A 20,283-nucleotide genomic window follows, 5' to 3' on the forward strand; every position below is an offset into this window, starting at 1 on the left:
GCAGGAAAGGAGTCAGTGGATAGAAAATTACTAAGAGCGCTGTGAATTGTGTAAGACCGTTGAATCACAGACCTGTACCTCTGAAACAAATACTACATTATATGTTAAAAAAGGGGGGGGGGGAAGGGGGAAAAAAAAGGAAAAATGAACAGGGGGAAATCAGAGGGGGAGACGAACCATGAGAGACTGTGGACTCCAAGAAACAAACTGAGGGTTCTAGAGGGGAGGGGGATGGGAGGATGGGTTAGCCTGGTGATGGGTATTAAAGAGGGCACGTACTGAATGAAGCACTGGGTGTTATACGCAAACAATGAATCATGGAACACTACATCAAAAACTAATGATGTAATGTATGGTGATTAATATAACATAATAAAATAAAAATTATTTTAAAAAAAAGAAAATTACTAAGAGTACACATTACGGGTAAGGGAGAATTTGGGCTAAGACAACTATCAAGATTCTTGCTGGGGCGCCTGGGTGGCTCAGTTGGTTAAGCGACTGCCTTCGGCTCAGGTCATGATCCTGGAGTCCCTGGATCGAGTCCTGCATCGGGCTCCCTGCTCGGCAGGGAGTCTGCTTCTCCCTCTGACCCTCCCCCCTCTCATGTACTCGCTCTGTCTCATTCTCTCTCTCTCAAATAAATAAATAAAATCTTTAAAAAAAAAAAAAAGATCTTGCTGAAGGCCTGTTGGATGTTCAGATATCACCTTGGCAATGGTGGAGGTTGAGGAACCCGATCAGATATGGAGAATGATCAGATTTTTAGGATGGGGCATTCTGTCTAAACTGACTTAGCAGGATTCTTGCTAGAACTGGACTTTATAAGGAAGAACAGAGGAGCCCAAGATTTAGTCAAAAAAGAGAGCTCAAAAGAGCCTGACCAAACTCTGGTCAATGAGAGAATCTTTGCTGATAGATGGTACGGTTTTATTTATTCCTTGTTTTCTTTTGTTTTTTGTTAAGTAAACTCTATACCCAGCATGGTGCTTGAACTCATGACCCCAAAATCAAGAATTGCAGACTCTACTGACTGAGCTAGCCAGAACCCCTTATTTATTGATTTTATAGTTTATTGTTTGATACCATGTATGGTCAGGAATATGACATCAATTATGCTGAAGTTCCTATAGGAAAATTCTTTTAACAAGAACCATTAAAATGTGATTTCCAGGAAATGTGTTATTATCATAGAAGTTCGGATTCCTGATTTATAATCTCTCTCAAAACATGGGAAAATTTGGGGCACCTAGGCAGCTCAGTCCAACTCTTGATTTTTGGCTCAGGTCATGATCTCAGGGTCTTGAGATCGAGCCCACATGGGATTTTGCACTGGATATGGAGCCTGTTTAATATTCCCTCTTTCCTTCTCCCTCTGTCCGCACCTGCTCCCCCTTCCATGTGTGTTTGAGCTCTCTTTCTCAATCTCTCTCTTTAAAAAAAAAAAAAAAAAGTAGGAAAACTCATCATTCATATTTTTGCTAGAAGTAGTTCCCCATTTCTTTAGTGCTATTGGGTCATTATTCTCCTTTCTTGGGATAAAGGGAGAATCAGATGATAGGCAGTTAAATAGCACATGAATTGCAGCCATTTATAGAGATACTTCATTACACTCTGAATAGATCTCTGTTTATTGGCTGGAGCTTCAGATAAAATAGTTAGCCAACATTTAGTGGTCATGTTTTATCAAAAATGCGTATCTTTATGGGGCACCTGGGTGGCTCATTTGGTTGAGCAACCTACTCTTGGTTTTGGCTCAGATCATGATCTCAGGGTTGTAAGATCCATTGAGCCCTGCATTGAGCTCCACACCCAGCAGGGAGTCTGCTCGAGATTCTTTCTCTCCCTCTGCCCCTCCCCCCACTCACGCTCACACACACTCTCTCTCTAAAATAAAGAAATCTTTTTAAAAATGCACAGTTAGATTATTATTGTTTTTGGCAAAATTCCTTTGCCACGGGAATTCCCTCTCAGCTTTCGATGTAGGTTATATAAAAGAATCTTGTTAGCAAAAAATGCGTGGTAGCAACTTAATCAGATATTCATGATTTTAGAAAGGTTCAAAAACCAGCAAGAAATATGTAATTTCCTATAGATTTGCAACTTTACAATTGTGATGTAGGATTTTTGTAATTATATAAGTTGCATCTGAGGATGGCAAGGGAGCCATCTTGTGAAATACTGTTTGAACTGCAGGCCCAGGGCTTCTGCGCCAAGTGAAAGCGTGATGATGTTGAAGTTAAAACAAAATGTCAAACAGTCCTTTGATGTAGTGACTTTAATTGACACATTTGTTTTAATGCCCCTATACTTTCTTTTCCAGTCTCACTAGGTAAAACAGCAAATATTGGCAGAATGGCATGTCCAGGTATGAATCCATACTCAGTGGTTACATAACTGAGAACTCTTAAGTTTGAGAAACAGTATCTATAGTCTTAGCTCTGAGCAATTGAGTTAATAGTTTAAATCTCAGCCTTGACAGTTAGCTGTTTAAGGTTGAACACAATATTTCACTTCAATAAACTGTAGTTTCCACATTCAGAGAGTGGGGATAATTAGTTGTGCTTAATCTCATTGGGTTGTGAAAGTTTAATTAAATATCCATATGAAAGGATGAGCACTATATCTAACACATAGTGAGAGCGATGTTCAGTAAATAATAGTGTTGGCTGTTATTTTTTATTGGTAATGAAAATTATTTCATTTTTTATTATTGGCAATAAAAACATAGTAATAGAGTAATACCATAGCCAGTCTAGAAGAGGTGTGGTGATCAAGGTCATCCAAAACACAGAGGGACAGAGGCAGATTTACTTGAGACTAATGAGAGTTAAGCTTCAGGACCTCCTCCCCTCACTTACATGGGTTTACTGCCTAATTTTGTATTCTTTTTCCTCAAGAGCCCCTTCCCCCACATTGTATAGCTTTAGGCCCATAAACCCTGCCCCTGTCACAGGGGTATAAATTAGAATCAACTTCTGTAGATATTTAAAAATACATGTGCACATTCCCCTCCCCTCCCATTGGAAGACAATAATTTAGTTCTGGAGTGGATTTTTTTTTTAAGTTTCATATGTGATTCTGATGTGCACCCTTGTTTTAAAACCAGTGATCTGGAAGAACAATGTACAATTTTGTGAAAGTTCTGAAATGAATACATCTTTTTATCAAGACATGATTTAATTGTCTTTTAATTAGGATCATGTTTTGCTGGAGCCATATTTTTTCTTCATTGTTTGGTTAGGTTCTTTGCTATATAGCATAGCTATGACTTTGACTAGCTTTTTAAAAAAGACCAGATGTGATTATCATTTCACTTTGATTTCTGAAAGGCTTACTCTTTTTTTTTAGGTTGCTAAGCGAGCACACGCTGAATTTATATTGTTCTTTTTCTCACCTACTTCTAACATCTTACTCTTATGCCCTATAATATTAATGTTTTTCTGCATCTAAAATAGTTTAAGTTGTTTTGTATTAAAGTAATATTTTAATTGTTATTTTTAGAGGTAATTTTTAAAATACAGGTTGTACAGATCAAGAACTTCTCTTTTCCTTGTCAGTCCTGAATAAAATTAAAAGCAGTAAAAAAAATTCATACTGTAGAATTATTTAGATCTGAGCAAGTCTATGTAATTAAAATAGGTATTATTTTCAATTCAACCAATTTTCTTGAACATCTGCTATAAGCAAAGCATGACACAAAACAGGTAAAGGAAAGAAAAAATTTTAAAACAGAATCCCAAGAAGTTTATCACCAAGAAGAGAGGGAACATCATGTAATTAAAGGGCAAGAATTCATGTTAGAGTGAGTAATGCATAATTCCTCCAAAGGCAATAGAAAGTACTATGTTTGTTGAAAGAAAGCAGGATCCCACCTGGTTGGAAGGGTGAGGAATGGCTGGGTGTTGGAAGGGGAAAGAGAAAAGACAGACAGGCTTTCAACGTGGTAACTGAAGGGCCAAACTGGAGCCACTGTTGGAACAAACAACATGAAACACGTAAAGAATCAGGAACATCCGCTCATTTTCTTCAACAAGTAATTACGACTCTGGTGTTACTGGAAGGTAGGACAATTGTATAACACGGAATATCGGGAAATGAGCAGTGGTGATTTGTACATAAAGACCTTGGAACACCTAGTGTTTAAGAGGACTCTCAAGGGCACCTGGGTGGTTCAGTCGTTGAGCGTCTGCCTTCTGCTCAGGTCATGATCCCGGGGTCCTGGGATCGAGTCCCACATCAGGCTCCCCGCTCTGCGGGAAGCCTGCTTCTCCCTCTCCCACTCCCCCTGCTTGTGTTCCCTCTCTCGCTATGTCTCTCTCTGTCAAATAAATAAATTAAAAAAAAAAAAAAAGAGGACTCTCAAGACTGAAGTTGCTGTGCCTTGGGGAGCATGAACTATTTTGAGACGGATTTGGGTGAGAAAAGGCCACATTCGGGCTGTTTTGAGGCCCTGAGGAAGGGAATCAAAGGGTGAGGTTGAGGGATCCGTCCCACTGCCTACAAAACCGTGTGGCTTTCGGATCTGGGCCTGAGGAAAATTTGAGAACTCTGGCTGTGTGGTGATTGACTTAAGCCTAACGAGATGGTAGCGGTGAGGCTGTTAGTGTTGGGTCCCGGTATTGTCCAGATGAGAGAGTGGCCTGCTAGTCACCACTCAGAACAAAACCCTGAACTGCTGTTGGGAGGGAGATGAAACTTGCCAATCTGATTATCTTTAAAGGAAAAATACCATCTGGAAGTCAAAGCAATAAATAAAAACTGAAGACAACCTGGTGCAGAAGAGATTTTAAGGGCTAAAGAGTTAGTAGAGGGGTAGCTTCATGCTGCATCTTTTCATAACCCCACCATTTTGGTGAGTTCCACAGCAAACAGCTGTTTGAGAACATTTTAGATGCAAGCTCCAAAACTTTATCAGGTTCACTTGGAAACCTCAGCCCTTAGTATGAGGAACTGCCATAATAGAATGCAGAGGGCCACCAGGAAGGGGAGACAGTAGGAAGGGAGCTTTGGGGAAGCATGTGTTTGTTTAGACATCCAGTGGAAATGCACCAGGGCTGTAGTGATGACTAAGACATGGTGCCTGACCTTACAGAATTGAGTATTACGGAACTGAGGATTACAGTCTGGTGAGCTAAGTCTTAGGATAGGGAAATGTGTATGCAGGATGGAGGTCAAAGTCAGTCTTGGTGGTGTGTAGCAAGGGCTCAAGGGAGGCTTCCTGGAGAAATTAATATCTAACCTAAGTAATGAGGGATTCTTAGGGGTTAGCCAGGTGAAGAGTGGGTGGAGGAGGGTGTGTGTTTGAGGCAAAGGAAGAAACATAGTCAGAAGGGCTCAGTCAGGAAGTAGTTAAGTTCGGTTAACCTATTCGAGTCTTTCATCTGCGTGGTACTTATTTTCACATAGGGTGAAATATTTGTCCCTCCAGAAGAGTAATCAATTTACTCAGCACTTCAATTGAATAATTATTCCATTTCCAACCCACTCGTGAGATTTTAAAGAAAACAATATGTGCTATTCCTGGCCTTCTATTCTTTTCTGTTTTGTTCCATCTCATTCTACAGTAGCTCAGGCTATTCTCCAAAGTTCTTGTGTATGTCTTGATCAGAGGACTTACAGGTATCTCATATTTCCTTTAATATTGTAAATAAGTCATTTTTCATCTCATTTAGCACATTTGAGGCTGTGCTCAAATATAATGCAGTTGGTTTCTGCATATTTATCATGCCTTTTGCTATTTTGCTGAGCTTTTCTCTGTACAATGTTCAGTATTCCCCTGTATTTACTAGATATTTTATTCCACCCACAACTATCTTTCTTTTTATGATAATTATTCCTTTTCTATGTTTACTGCCATTACACGTGCTAGAACTTTCGTAATAATACTGTTTAATAGTTGTAAAATGGATGTCCTTCCCCCCCCCCCGATTTTAAGGGGATTCCTCTTATGCTTTAATATTAAGTATGATATTGAATGTTTTGAGATAGAATTCTGTGTCATGATAAGAAAATAATTTTCTATTTCTAGCTTTCAGAGAACTATAAGAAATGGTGCAGAATATTGTCCAATGTCTTCTTGATCTATAAATATCATGTATTTATAGATATTCTTCTTTTACTATTGTGCAGTATTTCAAATAGTAGAAACGTCTACAAAGAATCATATTGCACACGACCATCTATCTATCCACTTTCATAAAATCTTAACATTGTTTCATGCTGTTTCTGCTGTTACTGTTTTTAAATGAAACAATACAGGAAGTTGAAGGCCTTTATCATCCTTCCCAGTCTCACTGGGGTGCCAACTCTGCACTCCCATTCAACAACATGCATTGACCCGTTGATCTTCTCTCCCCCTTTGGCAGATACCCATGCTTCCAGATATGTTTGGGTCTGTTTCTGAGCTCTCTTGTTTTGTTCTGATTGGCCTCCCTCTCCCTGTCCAGTACCCCATTGTCTTAATCATACTGTTTCTTAATAGCTATAGTAGGTCTCCATATTATGTAGGACAAACCTTACCACCTCATTTTTCTCCCCAAATATTCAAATATTTCTTAGCTATTGTTGGTCCTTTACTTTCTTACAGAATTTTGAAAAGTTTATAAAATTCCACTGACTGAAAACTCTTTCAAAATATCTATTGCAATTGTATTTAGCATAAATTTAGTAAAATTAACACATATATCTCTTCATCTCTTCAGGTTTCTTTTTTTGTCTTTTCTTTTGCAACTTTTTTGATAATTTTATCTATAAAATACATGTTATTTATGATATTTGTTCTTGTCTATCTTTATTGCTAATGTTATTGTGATCCTTTGATTTTGTACTACATTTGTTTATCGGTTCTTTCTGGGAGTATAGGAGTGTTGCGGTGTGTGTGATTAGAGCCCAGACACTGGGCCTAAAATACCTGGGTTTGAATCCCAGCTCTCCCACTTCACTAGCTGTGTATCCTTGGGAAAATGATTTAACCTCTCTGTGCTTCAGTTTCCTCATTTGGAAAAGGAGAATATTAGTACCTACCCCACAGTGAATATGGTGAGAATTAAGTGAATTAATATGTTTAATTGCTTGTAAGAGTACCTAGCACATAATAAGCACATATAAATACATTGTATTATTGTTGTTTTTCTTGACTTTGAATCTAGAAAACTTCTTCGTGGCTTTTTTTTCTTGGCTTTATTATATAGACAAGTATGTCATCTAAAAAACAATAATAGTTTCAACTTTTATTTTCTCATTTTACACCTTTTTTTTTTAAAGCCTATAGCATTGACCTACAATAGAATATAATAGTCATGAGGATAATGTATTTGTCATGATCCTTATCTTAAAGTCAATGCTTTCAAGCTTCATCTTAAGTGTAAGTCAGCTATTACTTTTTTAATTTAAAACCATGTTAATAAAATTCCATTTCTAGTTTGCTAAAAGTTCTATCATCAGTGGGTATTCAATTTTATCTAATGCTTTTTCTGCATCCTTATATCTATAAGGCCTTCCAGGTTATACTCAGGTCCTATAATTTTTCAGGTCCTATAATTTTTCTATCTCATTATCCTTAAGAGTATGTTTAGACTTAAAATTCTGTTTGATTGGTATTAATATTGTTATGTTGACTTTCTTTGGATAAGAATTTGCTGACAATCTTTATTCATCCCTTTATTTTCATCTGATCTGTGATATTTTTAGAAAATCTAATAATCTGTGTTTAATCTATTTACATAAATTGTGATTGTTTATGTATTTGGACTTCTTTCTTGTTTATGTCCTCCTCTTTGTTCCTTTTTTCACTACTTTCCTACTCTTTTATTGGAAAGATAGTGGTTACCATTGTTCTTGAACACATTTTTGGCTACTGATTTATGATTTCTAGCATTTTAGCCAAATTACTTATTTATTGAACCTCCCCATTCTCCCATCCATCTTATTATTATTGTCCATTGTTTACTTTTAGTGTTTGCGTGCATGTTCATGTATGTGCACATATTTTGCAGTTAGTAGTTGACTATATTTTCTGACTTTTTTTTCCACTTCCATGCCCACTTCTGTTTCTCTTACACTATGTTTTCCTTTTGGGTTCCTTTTCTTCTTTCTGATGTACATAATTTCTCAAGCATACCTAGATAGTGATTTTAGTGAGGGTTTTCTGGAGGAGGTAAGGTTTCTTGGACTTTGTATGTCTGGAAAATGCTAAAATAGGACCTTTCATTCTTCTTTGATAGTTTAGCTAAATATAAAATTTCAGGGTAATGGTTATTAACACTTTGAAGATATCAGGACTCCATTATTTTCCAATGACTATTATTACTCATGTGTTGTTCCTTTATAAATAATCTTTTCCCTGATAGCTCTTTAGATTTTATCTTTATTTCTATGTTCTTTGGTTCTCTATGATGCATCTAGGCATGGGTATATATTTATTTATCATATTTAACACTAAGAGTGCACTTTCAATATGAGTCCACAGGTCTTCAATTCTTGAGTTCTCAGCTAACAATATTTTAAATATTGTGTCCTTGCTAGTCTTTCCGTTTTCTCCTCTGGGAACTCATACATGATTGTTGAGGTCTCTTAGTCCTCCTTGTCTGTCTCTTAATACTTCTTTATGTTTTTATTTTAAATCCCTTTTCCTTTCTGTGTCAAGTTCTACATGAATTATTCAGTATTGCCTTCAAATGCACCAGTCCTTCCTTCACCTATATTAGTCCATTTCATCTATTTTATTTCCCTAAAAAATAGTTAATATGATTCGTTTCCAAGATTTCTTATTTATCCCTTTTCTTATCTACCTGTTTATATTTTTGTACCTATTTATTACATAATTTTAATAAAAATTTTATTTTTTTTATATCTCTGAATATTCTCATCTACTTCTTTCAAAATCTAGTTTGGACAGTCCCCTGAAATTATTTTCACTTGGCATGAATTCCTGATGCAAGTGTTAATTGTGTTTATGTTTCTTAGCATTTAATTTATTTATAGACTTCTTATTTAGAGGCTCATGTTGAGTAGGATGGTTTATATTCCTTTCTCTTTTTCATTCTCTTTTTACTCCTCACTCTTCATTTATCCTTGGGTCCTTGCTGAATTTCCTGATATAATACACTAACATTTATCATCTGAGTAGGGAGTTATTCCAGACTCTCCTTGCGTCTGTTCTACTATCAGTACTTAAATGCTGCATACTGAGAGCAGTTTTAGCCTTTTGTAGATTCAGCTTTTGAATAGACCTAATTTCCTTTCAGAGATCAAAGTCAACATGGAACCAAACTTCTGGTACACACTTTTTTTTTTTAAGATTTTATTTATTTATTTGACAAAGAGATAGAGAACACAAGTAGGCAGAGAGGCAGGCAAAAGGAGAGAGAGAAGGCGGCTCTCTGCTGAGCAGGGAGCCCAGTGTGGGGCTCAATCCCAGGACCCTTGGGATCATGACCTGAGCCAAAGGTAGACGCTTAACCGACTGAGCCACCCAGGCGCCCCTCTGCTACACACTTTTTAAGTGTGGTGTTTTAATGGGGATATTTCTCACACACATACTGCCATCCTTGGTTTTCTATGTAGCAAATCTTTAGTCCATTTATGTATCTTCATTAATATTTAAAGAAAAGTTGGTTGGGCTGGCTGGCTGGCTCAATGGGTGGAGCATGCCACTCTTGATCTCAGGGTTGTGAGTTCAAGACCCATGTTGGGTGTCGAGATTACTTAAAAATAAAATCTTTTTTTTTTTTTAAGATTTTATTTATTTATTAGAGAGAGAGACACAATGAGAGAGGAAACACAAGCAGGAGGAGTGGGAAAGGGAGAAGTAGCCTTCCTGTTGAGCAGGGAGCCTGATGGGGGCTCGATCCCAGGACCCTGGGACCATGACCTGAGCCGAAGGCAGAGGCTTAATGACTGAGCCACCCAGGTGCCCCCAAAATAAAATCTTTTTACTAAGTAGGTAGATAGCATATTTATTTGATTTTATTAACAATTTGGAATTTTTTGAATTCCAGTGTTTTCTTCCTCTTTCTGTACTGAGTATCTAGCACAGTGAATGGCAGGTAGTTATTACTGAATAATTTGTCATTGAACAGAATTAAATCATACTGATTGCTGTGATGATATTTGATTTCTTCTTTTTTGCATTCAACTTAGTGCTTTATGATACAGAATTGGTCAGAGTAAAGTAATAGTATGCAATATTTTTCTTACCTAAATTTTCTCTCCATGGAATTGGAGTAATAGAGTTCTACCTCCTAAATTTTGGTCAGAATTACTTAGATTTTTTTAAATGTGTTTAACTCTTAAAGGGTCCACATAAATGCAATTTCAAATTATCGTTGCTTTTATTGTTGCTCTTGTCAATAAATGTAATCATAAACTACAGTCTCCACATTGAATGCTGGCTAAGAGAGCAAAGATTTTCATGAACTACCTATTAGTCAAAAAGAACTCTTAAATATGGAATAGGTACACTGCAGCCAACAAGTCCAAATAGTTTAACTGTATTATTCACTACTAGTAAGTCTCACTCAGATGGTGGAAAGACTACGATTATCCAAAGGTATTGCTTATTACACATTTAGCCTGACATTTTTCAATGGAAGTGAACTTGTTTGTTAAAGTTGGCCAGTTGACAGGCTTTCAGTAAATCTCAAGTACACAAAGCCAATAGTGTACTTGGGGCTTATCAACTTATCATTATGAATATTTGATATTTCCCCATAACAGATATATCTTTAATAATCCAAGTTTTATATAATGGTGGTGGAAGGCTAAATTAGAACATCTCAAATCACAATGCAAACATGATTGATTCAATCCAACTTCAGGCCTGCAAATGAAATGAAAGCTTGGCTCTTTGACCAAGAGGAGCCCTAAGACCCATAACATAGGTGTTTGGCTCTCTCTTCACTGCCTCTTGGAAAAGCATTTGGCCTTTGCATAGAGTTTATGCTCTTCTTTTGACATACAGCATCATTATATTTTTTGCATAGCCATATTTATCTTTAACTTCTTTATGATTCTGTCCTAGAAGTTGTGCTTAAAGAGTTATTCTCCTGCCTTTTTTTGTAGTATTTTATGGTCATATTCTCTTTATATTTGCTGAATTAATCCATTCAAAAATATTAGTGTATAATGTGAGGCAAGTACACCATTTATTTCCAAGTAGCTTTCTTTTTTTTTATTCTATTTTATTATGTTATGTTAGTCACCATACATTACATCATTAGTTTTTGGTGTAGTGTTCCATGATTCATTGTTTGCATTTAACACCCAGTGCTCCATGCAGTACATGCCTTCTTTAGTACCCATCACCAGGCTAACCCATCCCCCCACCCCCCTCCCCTCTAGAACCCTCAGTTTGTTTCTCAGAGTCCATAGTCTCTCATGGTTCGTCTTCCCCTCTGATTTCCCCCCCTTCCTTTTTCCCTTCCTACTATCTTTTTTTTTTTTTTTTAACATATAACGTATTATTTGTTTCAGAGGTACAGGTGTGTGTCAACAGTCTTACACAATTCACAGTGCTCCCCATAGCACATACCCTCCCCAATGTCTATCACCCAGCCACCCCATCCCTCTCATCCCCCACCACTCCAGCAACCCTCAGTTTGTTTCCTGAGATTAAGAATTCCTCGTATCTGGGGCGCCTGAGTGGCTCAGTCGTTAAGCGTCTGCCTTCAGCTCAGGTCATGATCCCAGAGTCCTGGGATCGAGCCCCACATCGGGCTCCCTGCTCAGTAGGAAGCCTGCTTCTCCCTCTCCCACTCTCCCTGCTTGTGTTTCCTCTCTCGCAGTGTCTCTCTCTGTCAAATAAATAAAATCTTTAAAAAAAAATTTAAAAAAAAGAATTCCTCGTATCAGTGAGATCATATGATACATGTCTTTCTCTGGTAGACTTATTTAGCTCAGCATAATACCCTCCAGTTCCATCCACGTCATTGCAAATGGTAAGATTTCATTCCTTTTGATGGCTGCATAATATTCCATTGTGTATATATACCACATCTTTCTTTATCCATTCATCTGTTAATGGACATCTTGGCTCTTTCCATAGTTTGGCTATTGTGGGCATTGCTGCTATAAACATTGGGGTGCACACACCCCTTTGAATCACTACATTTGTATCTTTGGGGTAAATACCCAGTAGTGCAATTGCTGGATCATACGGTAGCTCTATTTTCAACTTTTTGAGGAAGCTCCATACTGTTTTCCAGAGTGGCTGCACCAGCTTGCATTCCCACCACCAGTGTAGGAGGGTTCCCCTTTCTCCGAATCCTCACCAACATCTGTCATTTCCTGACTTGTTAATTTTAACCATTCTGGCTGGTGTGAGGTGGTATCTCATTGTGGTTTTGATTTGTATTTCCCTGATGCCGAGTGATGTTGAACACTTTTTCATGTGTCCAAGTAGCTTTCTATTTATCCTATCACTACATACTGAATAATCAACTCCTTCTACCTTGACTTGAAATATATTTACCAAATTTTCATTTACATGCTGAGGTCCTTTTCTATGCTTTCTATTGTTTTCATTCATTAGTTTGCCACGTAGTTTTAGTTCTTAAAACTATAGATAACATCTTTTTAATTTGGAAGTAAACTTTGCCTCACATTAGTCTTCTTTTAAAATATTTATTGACTATTGTTAATTTTATTCCAGATGAATTTTAGAATCATTTCATTAAGTTGTAAAATTTTTAAAACTATGGGACTTTGATTGCAAAGATAGTAAATTTATTAATTAGTGGGGGAGAAATTTAATTTTTTTATAAATTCCCACACAGATATTCTATTTCTCTATATTTTTTTTCTTTGCCTCTTTTTAAAGTATTGTGAGATTTTTAGATTTATGTGTCAGTCAGTGAAGAAATACTTATCGATTACCAATCATGCACTAGTTAATAAGTCAGGAAGGTTTGGAATTATAATTGTAAAAATATATATATATAAATAATAAATCAATCTCCACTCATGGAACTCATAGTCAAGTGGGGAATATAGACATTAAATAAACTTACAAATAATTAAATAATTGCCAAGTGTGCACAGTGCATAAAGAGGGGTATTATTTATTTGTAGTATTAATAAATGATCCCAGAAAAATGGCCTGTTCACTTGAGACTATTCAAATGAGAGTGGCATATTTGGGTCTCCTGCTAATGATCCACTTACAATGGACTTATAGTAGCTTTCCATGGAAGGCCGTTTCCTTAGAGTGATGTGAAGTAGCAGTGATAGTTGTTCTAGTGATGTACTCACATAAATATCAAGGGTTGGCCCATAGGCATTGGCCTGGCTTCCCTCCAGATCTCTGGCACAGACTACATACAGTCTCTTGAATTTCACTGTATTTTATTCTGTAGCATATTGCTAACTATTAGGTGGCGGGGGGTGGGGGGACTAAATTATACTGCTTGCCAATTTCTGTGGTATAAATATTCCTACTATAGCTGATTCCAGGCTACCAATGTGAAGTCAGCTGACTTGTAAAACTCCCGAAGATTTAATAGTTGATCTCTCAAGTGAACTCCAGTATACCCCCCACCCCAAGGTCCTGTCCTCTGGTTTCTGCTTAACCCCACCTCCTCCAAAGTCATACCCCATCCCTGGTCATTCTTGTCTATTCCCTCAGGCTCTTTGGAGGCCATTCCTTTCACTCTCCTATTTTATATATGTTATGCCATAAACTGACCTCTGCTATCCTCAGGGGATTCATTTTGTTGTGAACACCTTAATTTAGGAGTTAAAAGAAAACAAAACTTAATACTGTTTCTTTTCCCTTTTTTTCTTGCTGTAACAATCCATTTTGCCCTGAGGCAATGAAGATGCTGCTATCTGACCAGGGAAAGAGTCAAGAAATTCAGACAATCACAATGATTAATATTTAAAAGCTTAGCATACTGCTTAGAATCAATGGATACCTTTCATAAATCCATTGATAGAATCAAGTTATTTAACCAGTGCCCACTCTTTGGTTAAAATGTGTGGTAAATCTGTGGAGGGATGTCTCTTCTTATTTTACACAGTTTGAGAGGGAAGAAAGCATGAGGAACCATCCTCTGAACAGCCATTTCATTCTCTCACCCAGGGAAATGTTTGGGGAGTTGTAGGCATTCCCTTTAGGTCAGAAAACTGTTGGGTCACTGTGTGTGTCTGTCCATGGGAAGTGGTCAGTGTGTGAAGGATGTCACCTAGGAGGCACAGATTCATCATAAAGCTCAGTATAATGGTAATGAAAGACATATTTCGAAGGCAAAACAGAAGACCCTCAGAGAAGAGTCCTATCAAGATCCTTCATTCCTATTCCCCTTGGTCTCTCTTCTGCTAACTTTGACTTGGAGGTAGTAAAAATGAAGTACAGAGATGCCAGAAAGCACTGGTCTCCAATTTTTTGATCAATGAAAGGTAGATTGGCTTTCCTTAGATATCGAATTCTCTTTGGATCTTGGGTCATTGCATTGGTGATGTAAACAGGCTTTCTGAGGAAATCCTCTGTCAGCTTTTCTGAAGATGTTCCAGTGGCCTCTAGGCTGATTCTGAGTCAATGATGGATGAAAATTTGGAGCCTTTGTTTCTTATGCCCGTTTAACTTGCATGGAGCAGATCAAATTGAGCTCTCTGACAGCTAGACTTTTATTTTTTGAACATTAGAGCCTATTTATAGCAATGTCACAGAATTAAAAAAAAAGTTGTATTATTATCTATCAATCTATCACAGCTGCTAACTTGGGAAATGAATGGGTGAGCTCCGGTGTGCTGCCCGGGGCAACTGCTCTGTCCCAAGGAATCCCGAGGGGCCTGGACAAATCCAAAGCAAAGCTCCTCACTGGGTTTGTCAACACTGTTGCCCAAGAAACTCAGATAAATTCATCATAAGAGAAGCCAATAACTCAAACGATGAGGGCTTGGAAAAGAGAAAGGTAGAAATTTATTTCGGATGCCAGCAGCTGGAGGAGGTGGCAGGTTCAAGTCTTAACAAGTGACCTCTCCACTGGTAAGATGGACACCCAGAGTTTTATAAGGAAAGATTAGGGGCAAGGGGTTACATGCAAGAGAGCAGGCAGAGAGTGCGTGATCATGGGCGGGGGGTAGTAGGTGTTCAGCCCATGGTCATGGGCAGGGAAGGGGTCCTGTGGGGTGAAGTCTTCTAGGCATTCCATTGCTATCAGGGCTTTGTGGTCTGGTGGTTAGAATGTTTAAAGAGTGTGGTAAGAAATAAGCACAAGGGACTTTAGTTAGAGCATGAGTTAAGCTGTCTTGTCTATTTCTGGTTTTAACTGTTGGAGTCTACAGTTGAGCAAGAGGGCTCACTAACAGGATCCCTTATTTTTCATCTCTGGTCCTTCCTGGTGGTAGGTTACTTCTTATGGATATAACTCTGAAGACCTTTGTCCTCTTAATCAAAAAGAGAAAATGGGGTGGAATAGGATGACTCAGAATTCGGCCCTACCTCAGACCACGTAGTTATTCATCTGGAGAGACGATAAAGAACATTGTTGGATCTTAGCAAGACTGTCTGGAATAATCAAAGAACCTATGTCAAAACAGTCCACCCTGCTGACTTAGCATAGCCTTCTTGTTCTTGCTACTCTGCTTATTGATGTCAATACAGGACAGGGTTGAGATTGTTGAGTTCCATTCTTGGATAGCATTCAGAAATAGTGCACTGTCCCAAATAGTTCAGCTTAAAATTTTTCCCTTAAAATTACCTTCATACAAGATTTCTGGGCCCTTTCCACACTTTCCCTGGATGTATCCTTTGCACGTATTGCTCTGGTGTTCAGCACTCCAAGGCATTAGTAGATAGGAACAGATGGGAGGTAAATGAGTTAAATGTGTAGATGTCATATGTGAAAAGTTGCCTTCCTCTATGCATGCTATTTTGCCAGTGCTCCTTCTAAAGAATGGCATCCACAATTTGATAGAACATAGTGGAAAACACTGTGTAATCATGACCCCATTAATCTGGCTATTAAATAGTTTGCATACTGACTGGGCTAAATACACTGATCTGCTAATCTTTACTACTACCAATAGTATGATTAATGGTAATTATACTAATAATGATTATAGCACCTAAATATATTGAGCACATACAATATGAAAAATTTCCTGAGCACCTTTCATGTGATACCTAACTCAGTGAGGGTAGATAATAATAGCAATATACCCTTTACCAAATGAGGATATAATTTACTGAAGGCCACGTATCTCTTGAGTCATGAATCCAGGAATGGTTGTGATATATTACCAAACTCTTACAGAGTATTTATCCTTATTTTTATTTATTTGTGAGAGAGCACAAACAGGGGGAAGGAACAAAGGGAGAGAGAGAAGCAGACTCCCCACTGAGCAGGGAGCCTGATGCAGGCTCAATCCCAGGACCCTGAGATCATGATCTGAGCCGAAGGCAGATGCTTTACCGAATGAGTCACCCAGGCGTCCTTTCCTTATAGTTCTTTCAGTCAGTTAATTTTAGACTTTAAAGTAAATGCTTTTAAAAGCCATGGTGTTTGCATACCTTACTATATATCTGTGGTCTTTTTATTAGATGATCAGTATTTAACATGCTAAAAGACACTGGTAAATCCAAACATCTAATTCCATCTGATACAAACATGAATTTACAAGCTGTATGATATAAACATACATGTTCCTCACCTCACTGAAAAGTTGCATTGAGATGACAGAAAACATGAAAATAATGGGGGCGTGGCGAGTCCACAGTGTGTTGAAGGCAGGGAGGGTGTGGAGGGAACCACAACAGGAATGGATTTGGGGATGATATGAAGAGTATGGATTCAGATGACAATGAAATTTGAATTAAGGAGCCCACATCCCAGGTACAAGCAAAACATAGGATTCTAAAAAGAAATTTTTTCTAAGGGAACCTCCTAAAGACACCAAAATTAGAAGCAGAAGTGAGCCCATGGCCGACAGCCTGTAAAGTAATCAAAGTTCTATGGAACCACTAATCTTAACTTGCATAAGAGCTGTTTCCAGTCCGCCTCCAGAATAAAGCTGTGACTACAACTTTTCAGTTTGGGAGGGAAAGCGCAGTGAAGAAGAGTAAAGTTGCTAGGCAGGTTTCAGTCCATTCATTCTCCACAGATAACATTTTCTAGAGATAGTCACCTCCCCACCTCGCTGGTACTGAGGGGGACACCCTTCTTTCCCTTCTACCTGTAAATGTCTCCTGCTAAAGGGTGGCCTGTCTTCAGTTTTCAGAGTCTCTCATGTGTTCACAATTTCTTAAAAATAACCACCTTCAAATGATCAGTATGCCAAAGAGACATATCTTGAGGTGGCAAAATTTGCTTCCCTAGACCTTCGAAATCCTCAGAACGTTAAAAAAGTTTAATAATTTCAAGGTTTTGGTTTTTACTTTTTGGTACGTGCTTGAATGAAAACAAGATTTTAAAAGTTGTTATTAAACTTTAATCTTTAAATAACTTTAGCATATTTGAATTCTCTTAAGGCAGTAAGCTCTTCTCAATAAATGACAATGAAAGCTCTGTAGTTAACAGTATTATCAGTATAGAGAGACAGAAGGAAATTTAATTAAAATATTGGCTTTATTGCATGTGTTACCCCCTTGGTTTTCATCATCTATTTTAATTGGAACATTAGCTGTACTTTGTCGATTATTGAAATGTTTGCTTATTGAAGTATTGTATATTAAAATATATTTAAAAGGGATTCTTAACTAGTTGAAATCTGTGATTAATATCTTTTAATATTGGGGAATTTCTGAATTACCCTTGAGGTTGTTAAAAAACAAAAGTTAACTGAGTAAATTTGAGAATCTAATTGGCTTTATTAAATGATTCATGAATCAGGCAGCATCCCATCTAACAAGCAGAGGGGACCTCTGAGGAATTGTACAACACGCAAAGTTTTTATAGGATAAGGGTGGGGGCAAGAAAGTTACTAACAAAAGAAAAGAGTTTTCCAGGCAAGGTAGCTATCCCTGAGAGGGAGGAATAGGAGGTCTTATCAGGCAGATCACCTCATCTTCCTTTGGGGGAGGGGGTGATGGAGAGGGCCAATGCGGCAGACACTTTGCCTCTGATAGGAAAATTCCTGACTGCTTAAGGTTAAAACTAAGACTACATTAATGGGTGAAGTTGAAACTGAAGTTAGATGAGCTATTAATCCCCAGTTTGGGGATTCAGCCTAAGTGGTGCCATTTTGGGCCTGTGGTTTTGTAGCTGGGGAATAGGGAAGCAAGAGCACCTGGCTCCAGGGGCCCAAACAGACCATGTTCAGACACTCGCTGCTGACAGATTCTGAAGGCAGAGAAATGAGTGGTGGTGAAACCAGAAAGGAATTTATTTCAGTGAAGCCAACACCTGGAAGACAGTGGACTAGCGTCTCAAAAACTGTGTCCAAAAAGCCAATAATACTTCCAGGTTTACATAGGAAAAAGTGGGGCAAAGTGGGTGGGCACGTGCTGGAGGTTAAATCCATCATTGTCTTGGAGTCAGTTACGGGCAGGGTCTTGCTGGCTCTGGGCAGACTTTGTGGCTTAAGGGGTTAGTGTGTGTCTTCTGCCTGGGCCACCCAAGCAGAAAGTTTGAGATCAAAATGGAGACAGCCCAAGTCCTCTTTGTTTTCTTTTTAACAAGGTCATATGTTTTAAACTATTACTCGTTTGTAAACAACTGAAAACAAATTTTTTTTTTTTTTTTTTTTTGTATGTAGGATTTGGAAATATCTCACCACGCACAGAAGGGGGAAAAATATTCTGTATCATCTATGCCTTACTGGGAATTCCCCTTTTTGGTTTTTTGTTGGCTGGAGTTGGTGATCAATTAGGGACCATATTTGGAAAAGGAATTGCAAAAGTGGAAGATACGTTTATTGTAAGTATAATAGCCTTTTAAGTACATATGTTGTTTAATTTTTTTAAATAAAACTATCACCTCAAGTACAGTTCATCAAGTTATTGGGTTTTCCATAACCTTTTATATGTACCTTTATTAGCATGTAACTCACTTCGTAGTTATTTTTATACTTAATTTGAATGAGTAAATTAGTACATGGGAAAAATCCAAATATATGCAGAAACAAAGAAGAAATCTGACAATCCTGGGTTCCAATTCCAGACATCTTGTCTTGCTGTATTCTCTTAAGCTAGTTATTTTACCCTGAAATCTCCATTTTGTCATTTATATAATGTGAATAATGGTACTGTCAATGGAGACATCACTTTGAGAGTTAGAGATAATAAATAGAAGCTTGGGGCACCTGGGTCACTTGGTCAGTTAAGCGTCCGACTCTTGGTTTTGGCTCGGGTCATGATCTCAGGGTCGTGTGATGGAGCCCCTAGTTGGGCTCCTCCCTCAGGACAGAATCTGCTTAAGATTCTCTCCCTTTTCCTCTCCCTTCCCTTCTCCCTCCCCGCCCCACCCCCGCTTATGTGCATGCACTCTTTCTCTGTCTCTCTCTCTCTCTCTCAAATAAATAAGTAAATAAAATCTAAAATAAATAAATAAAAGCTTAACATAGCTAGTAAATAACTGACAATACTTTCTCATTTAAAATTTGCTTTGGTACCTTTGTCCATTGCTGGTGGCATTCTAAATTTATATAGCCTTTTTGTGAAGGACATCCTATTTAGCAAACACGATAAAGGTGATCATATAACTTAATTCAGTGATGTCATTGATAGAAACTTATCCAAGGGATATAACTCAGTAGAACCAAAAGTAATATACATGATGTTCGTGGCTATATTATCCTCAATCGAAAAAAATAAGTATAATGAAAATGCTTTTATTAGAATGGTAAATGAAAAGTAGTAATAATACCACTATGATTATAAGCTTTTATTCCTGAAGAAAATTACCAAGAAAATAGTTGCATGAGAGGGTAGGATTATAAAGAATATGTTACTACCATCACCTGTATTACAAATACATTTTACCTACTCTTCAATAGTCTTTTCATCTTTTCACAAGCGTTTCAACAAAGTATTTTACATTTAATTCTACTGATAAAATAAGACTACTGAGTATTGGTTTTCAATTTATAGTTCCAGTTTTTAGCAATAGTTATTTTTTAAGTTCCAAATTCACTCAGCTATTTCTACAGTTGGAATGGAGTAGGTATGATTATTCTAAAATAGGAGTTTCATCCTGTTCTGGGTAATATACTTATATTGATCTTAAAAGTATCTTGTATTTTTATTAATTAAGAGGGAAGATTAGTGGCATCAATGTGGTAATGCTGAATTATGCATTCATTCAACAAAGTTTTTTGGCTTAAATTTTTTTTTTTTAACTTGAG

At 37.6% G+C, this 20,283-nt stretch overlaps 1 protein-coding gene across 2 annotated transcripts in view; it reads left to right on the forward strand.

The window, feature by feature from the left end:
• KCNK2 (potassium two pore domain channel subfamily K member 2) overlaps positions 1–20,283 on the forward strand; it is a 216,144-nt gene that overhangs the window by 126,338 nt on the left and 69,523 nt on the right. For both annotated transcript variants that reach the window (XM_035010551.1, XM_035010552.1), the window contains exon 4: positions 18,697–18,857. In XM_035010551.1, the coding sequence (XP_034866442.1) occupies positions 18,697–18,857 (161 nt within the window). The remainder of the gene's footprint in view (positions 1–18,696; positions 18,858–20,283) is intronic.

The sequence above is a fragment of the Mirounga leonina genome, unplaced genomic scaffold (genome assembly GCF_011800145.1).
Source record: "Mirounga leonina isolate KUSES-001 unplaced genomic scaffold, KU_Mleo_1.0 Mir_154, whole genome shotgun sequence".
NCBI classification, from domain to species: Eukaryota; Metazoa; Chordata; class Mammalia; order Carnivora; family Phocidae; genus Mirounga; species Mirounga leonina.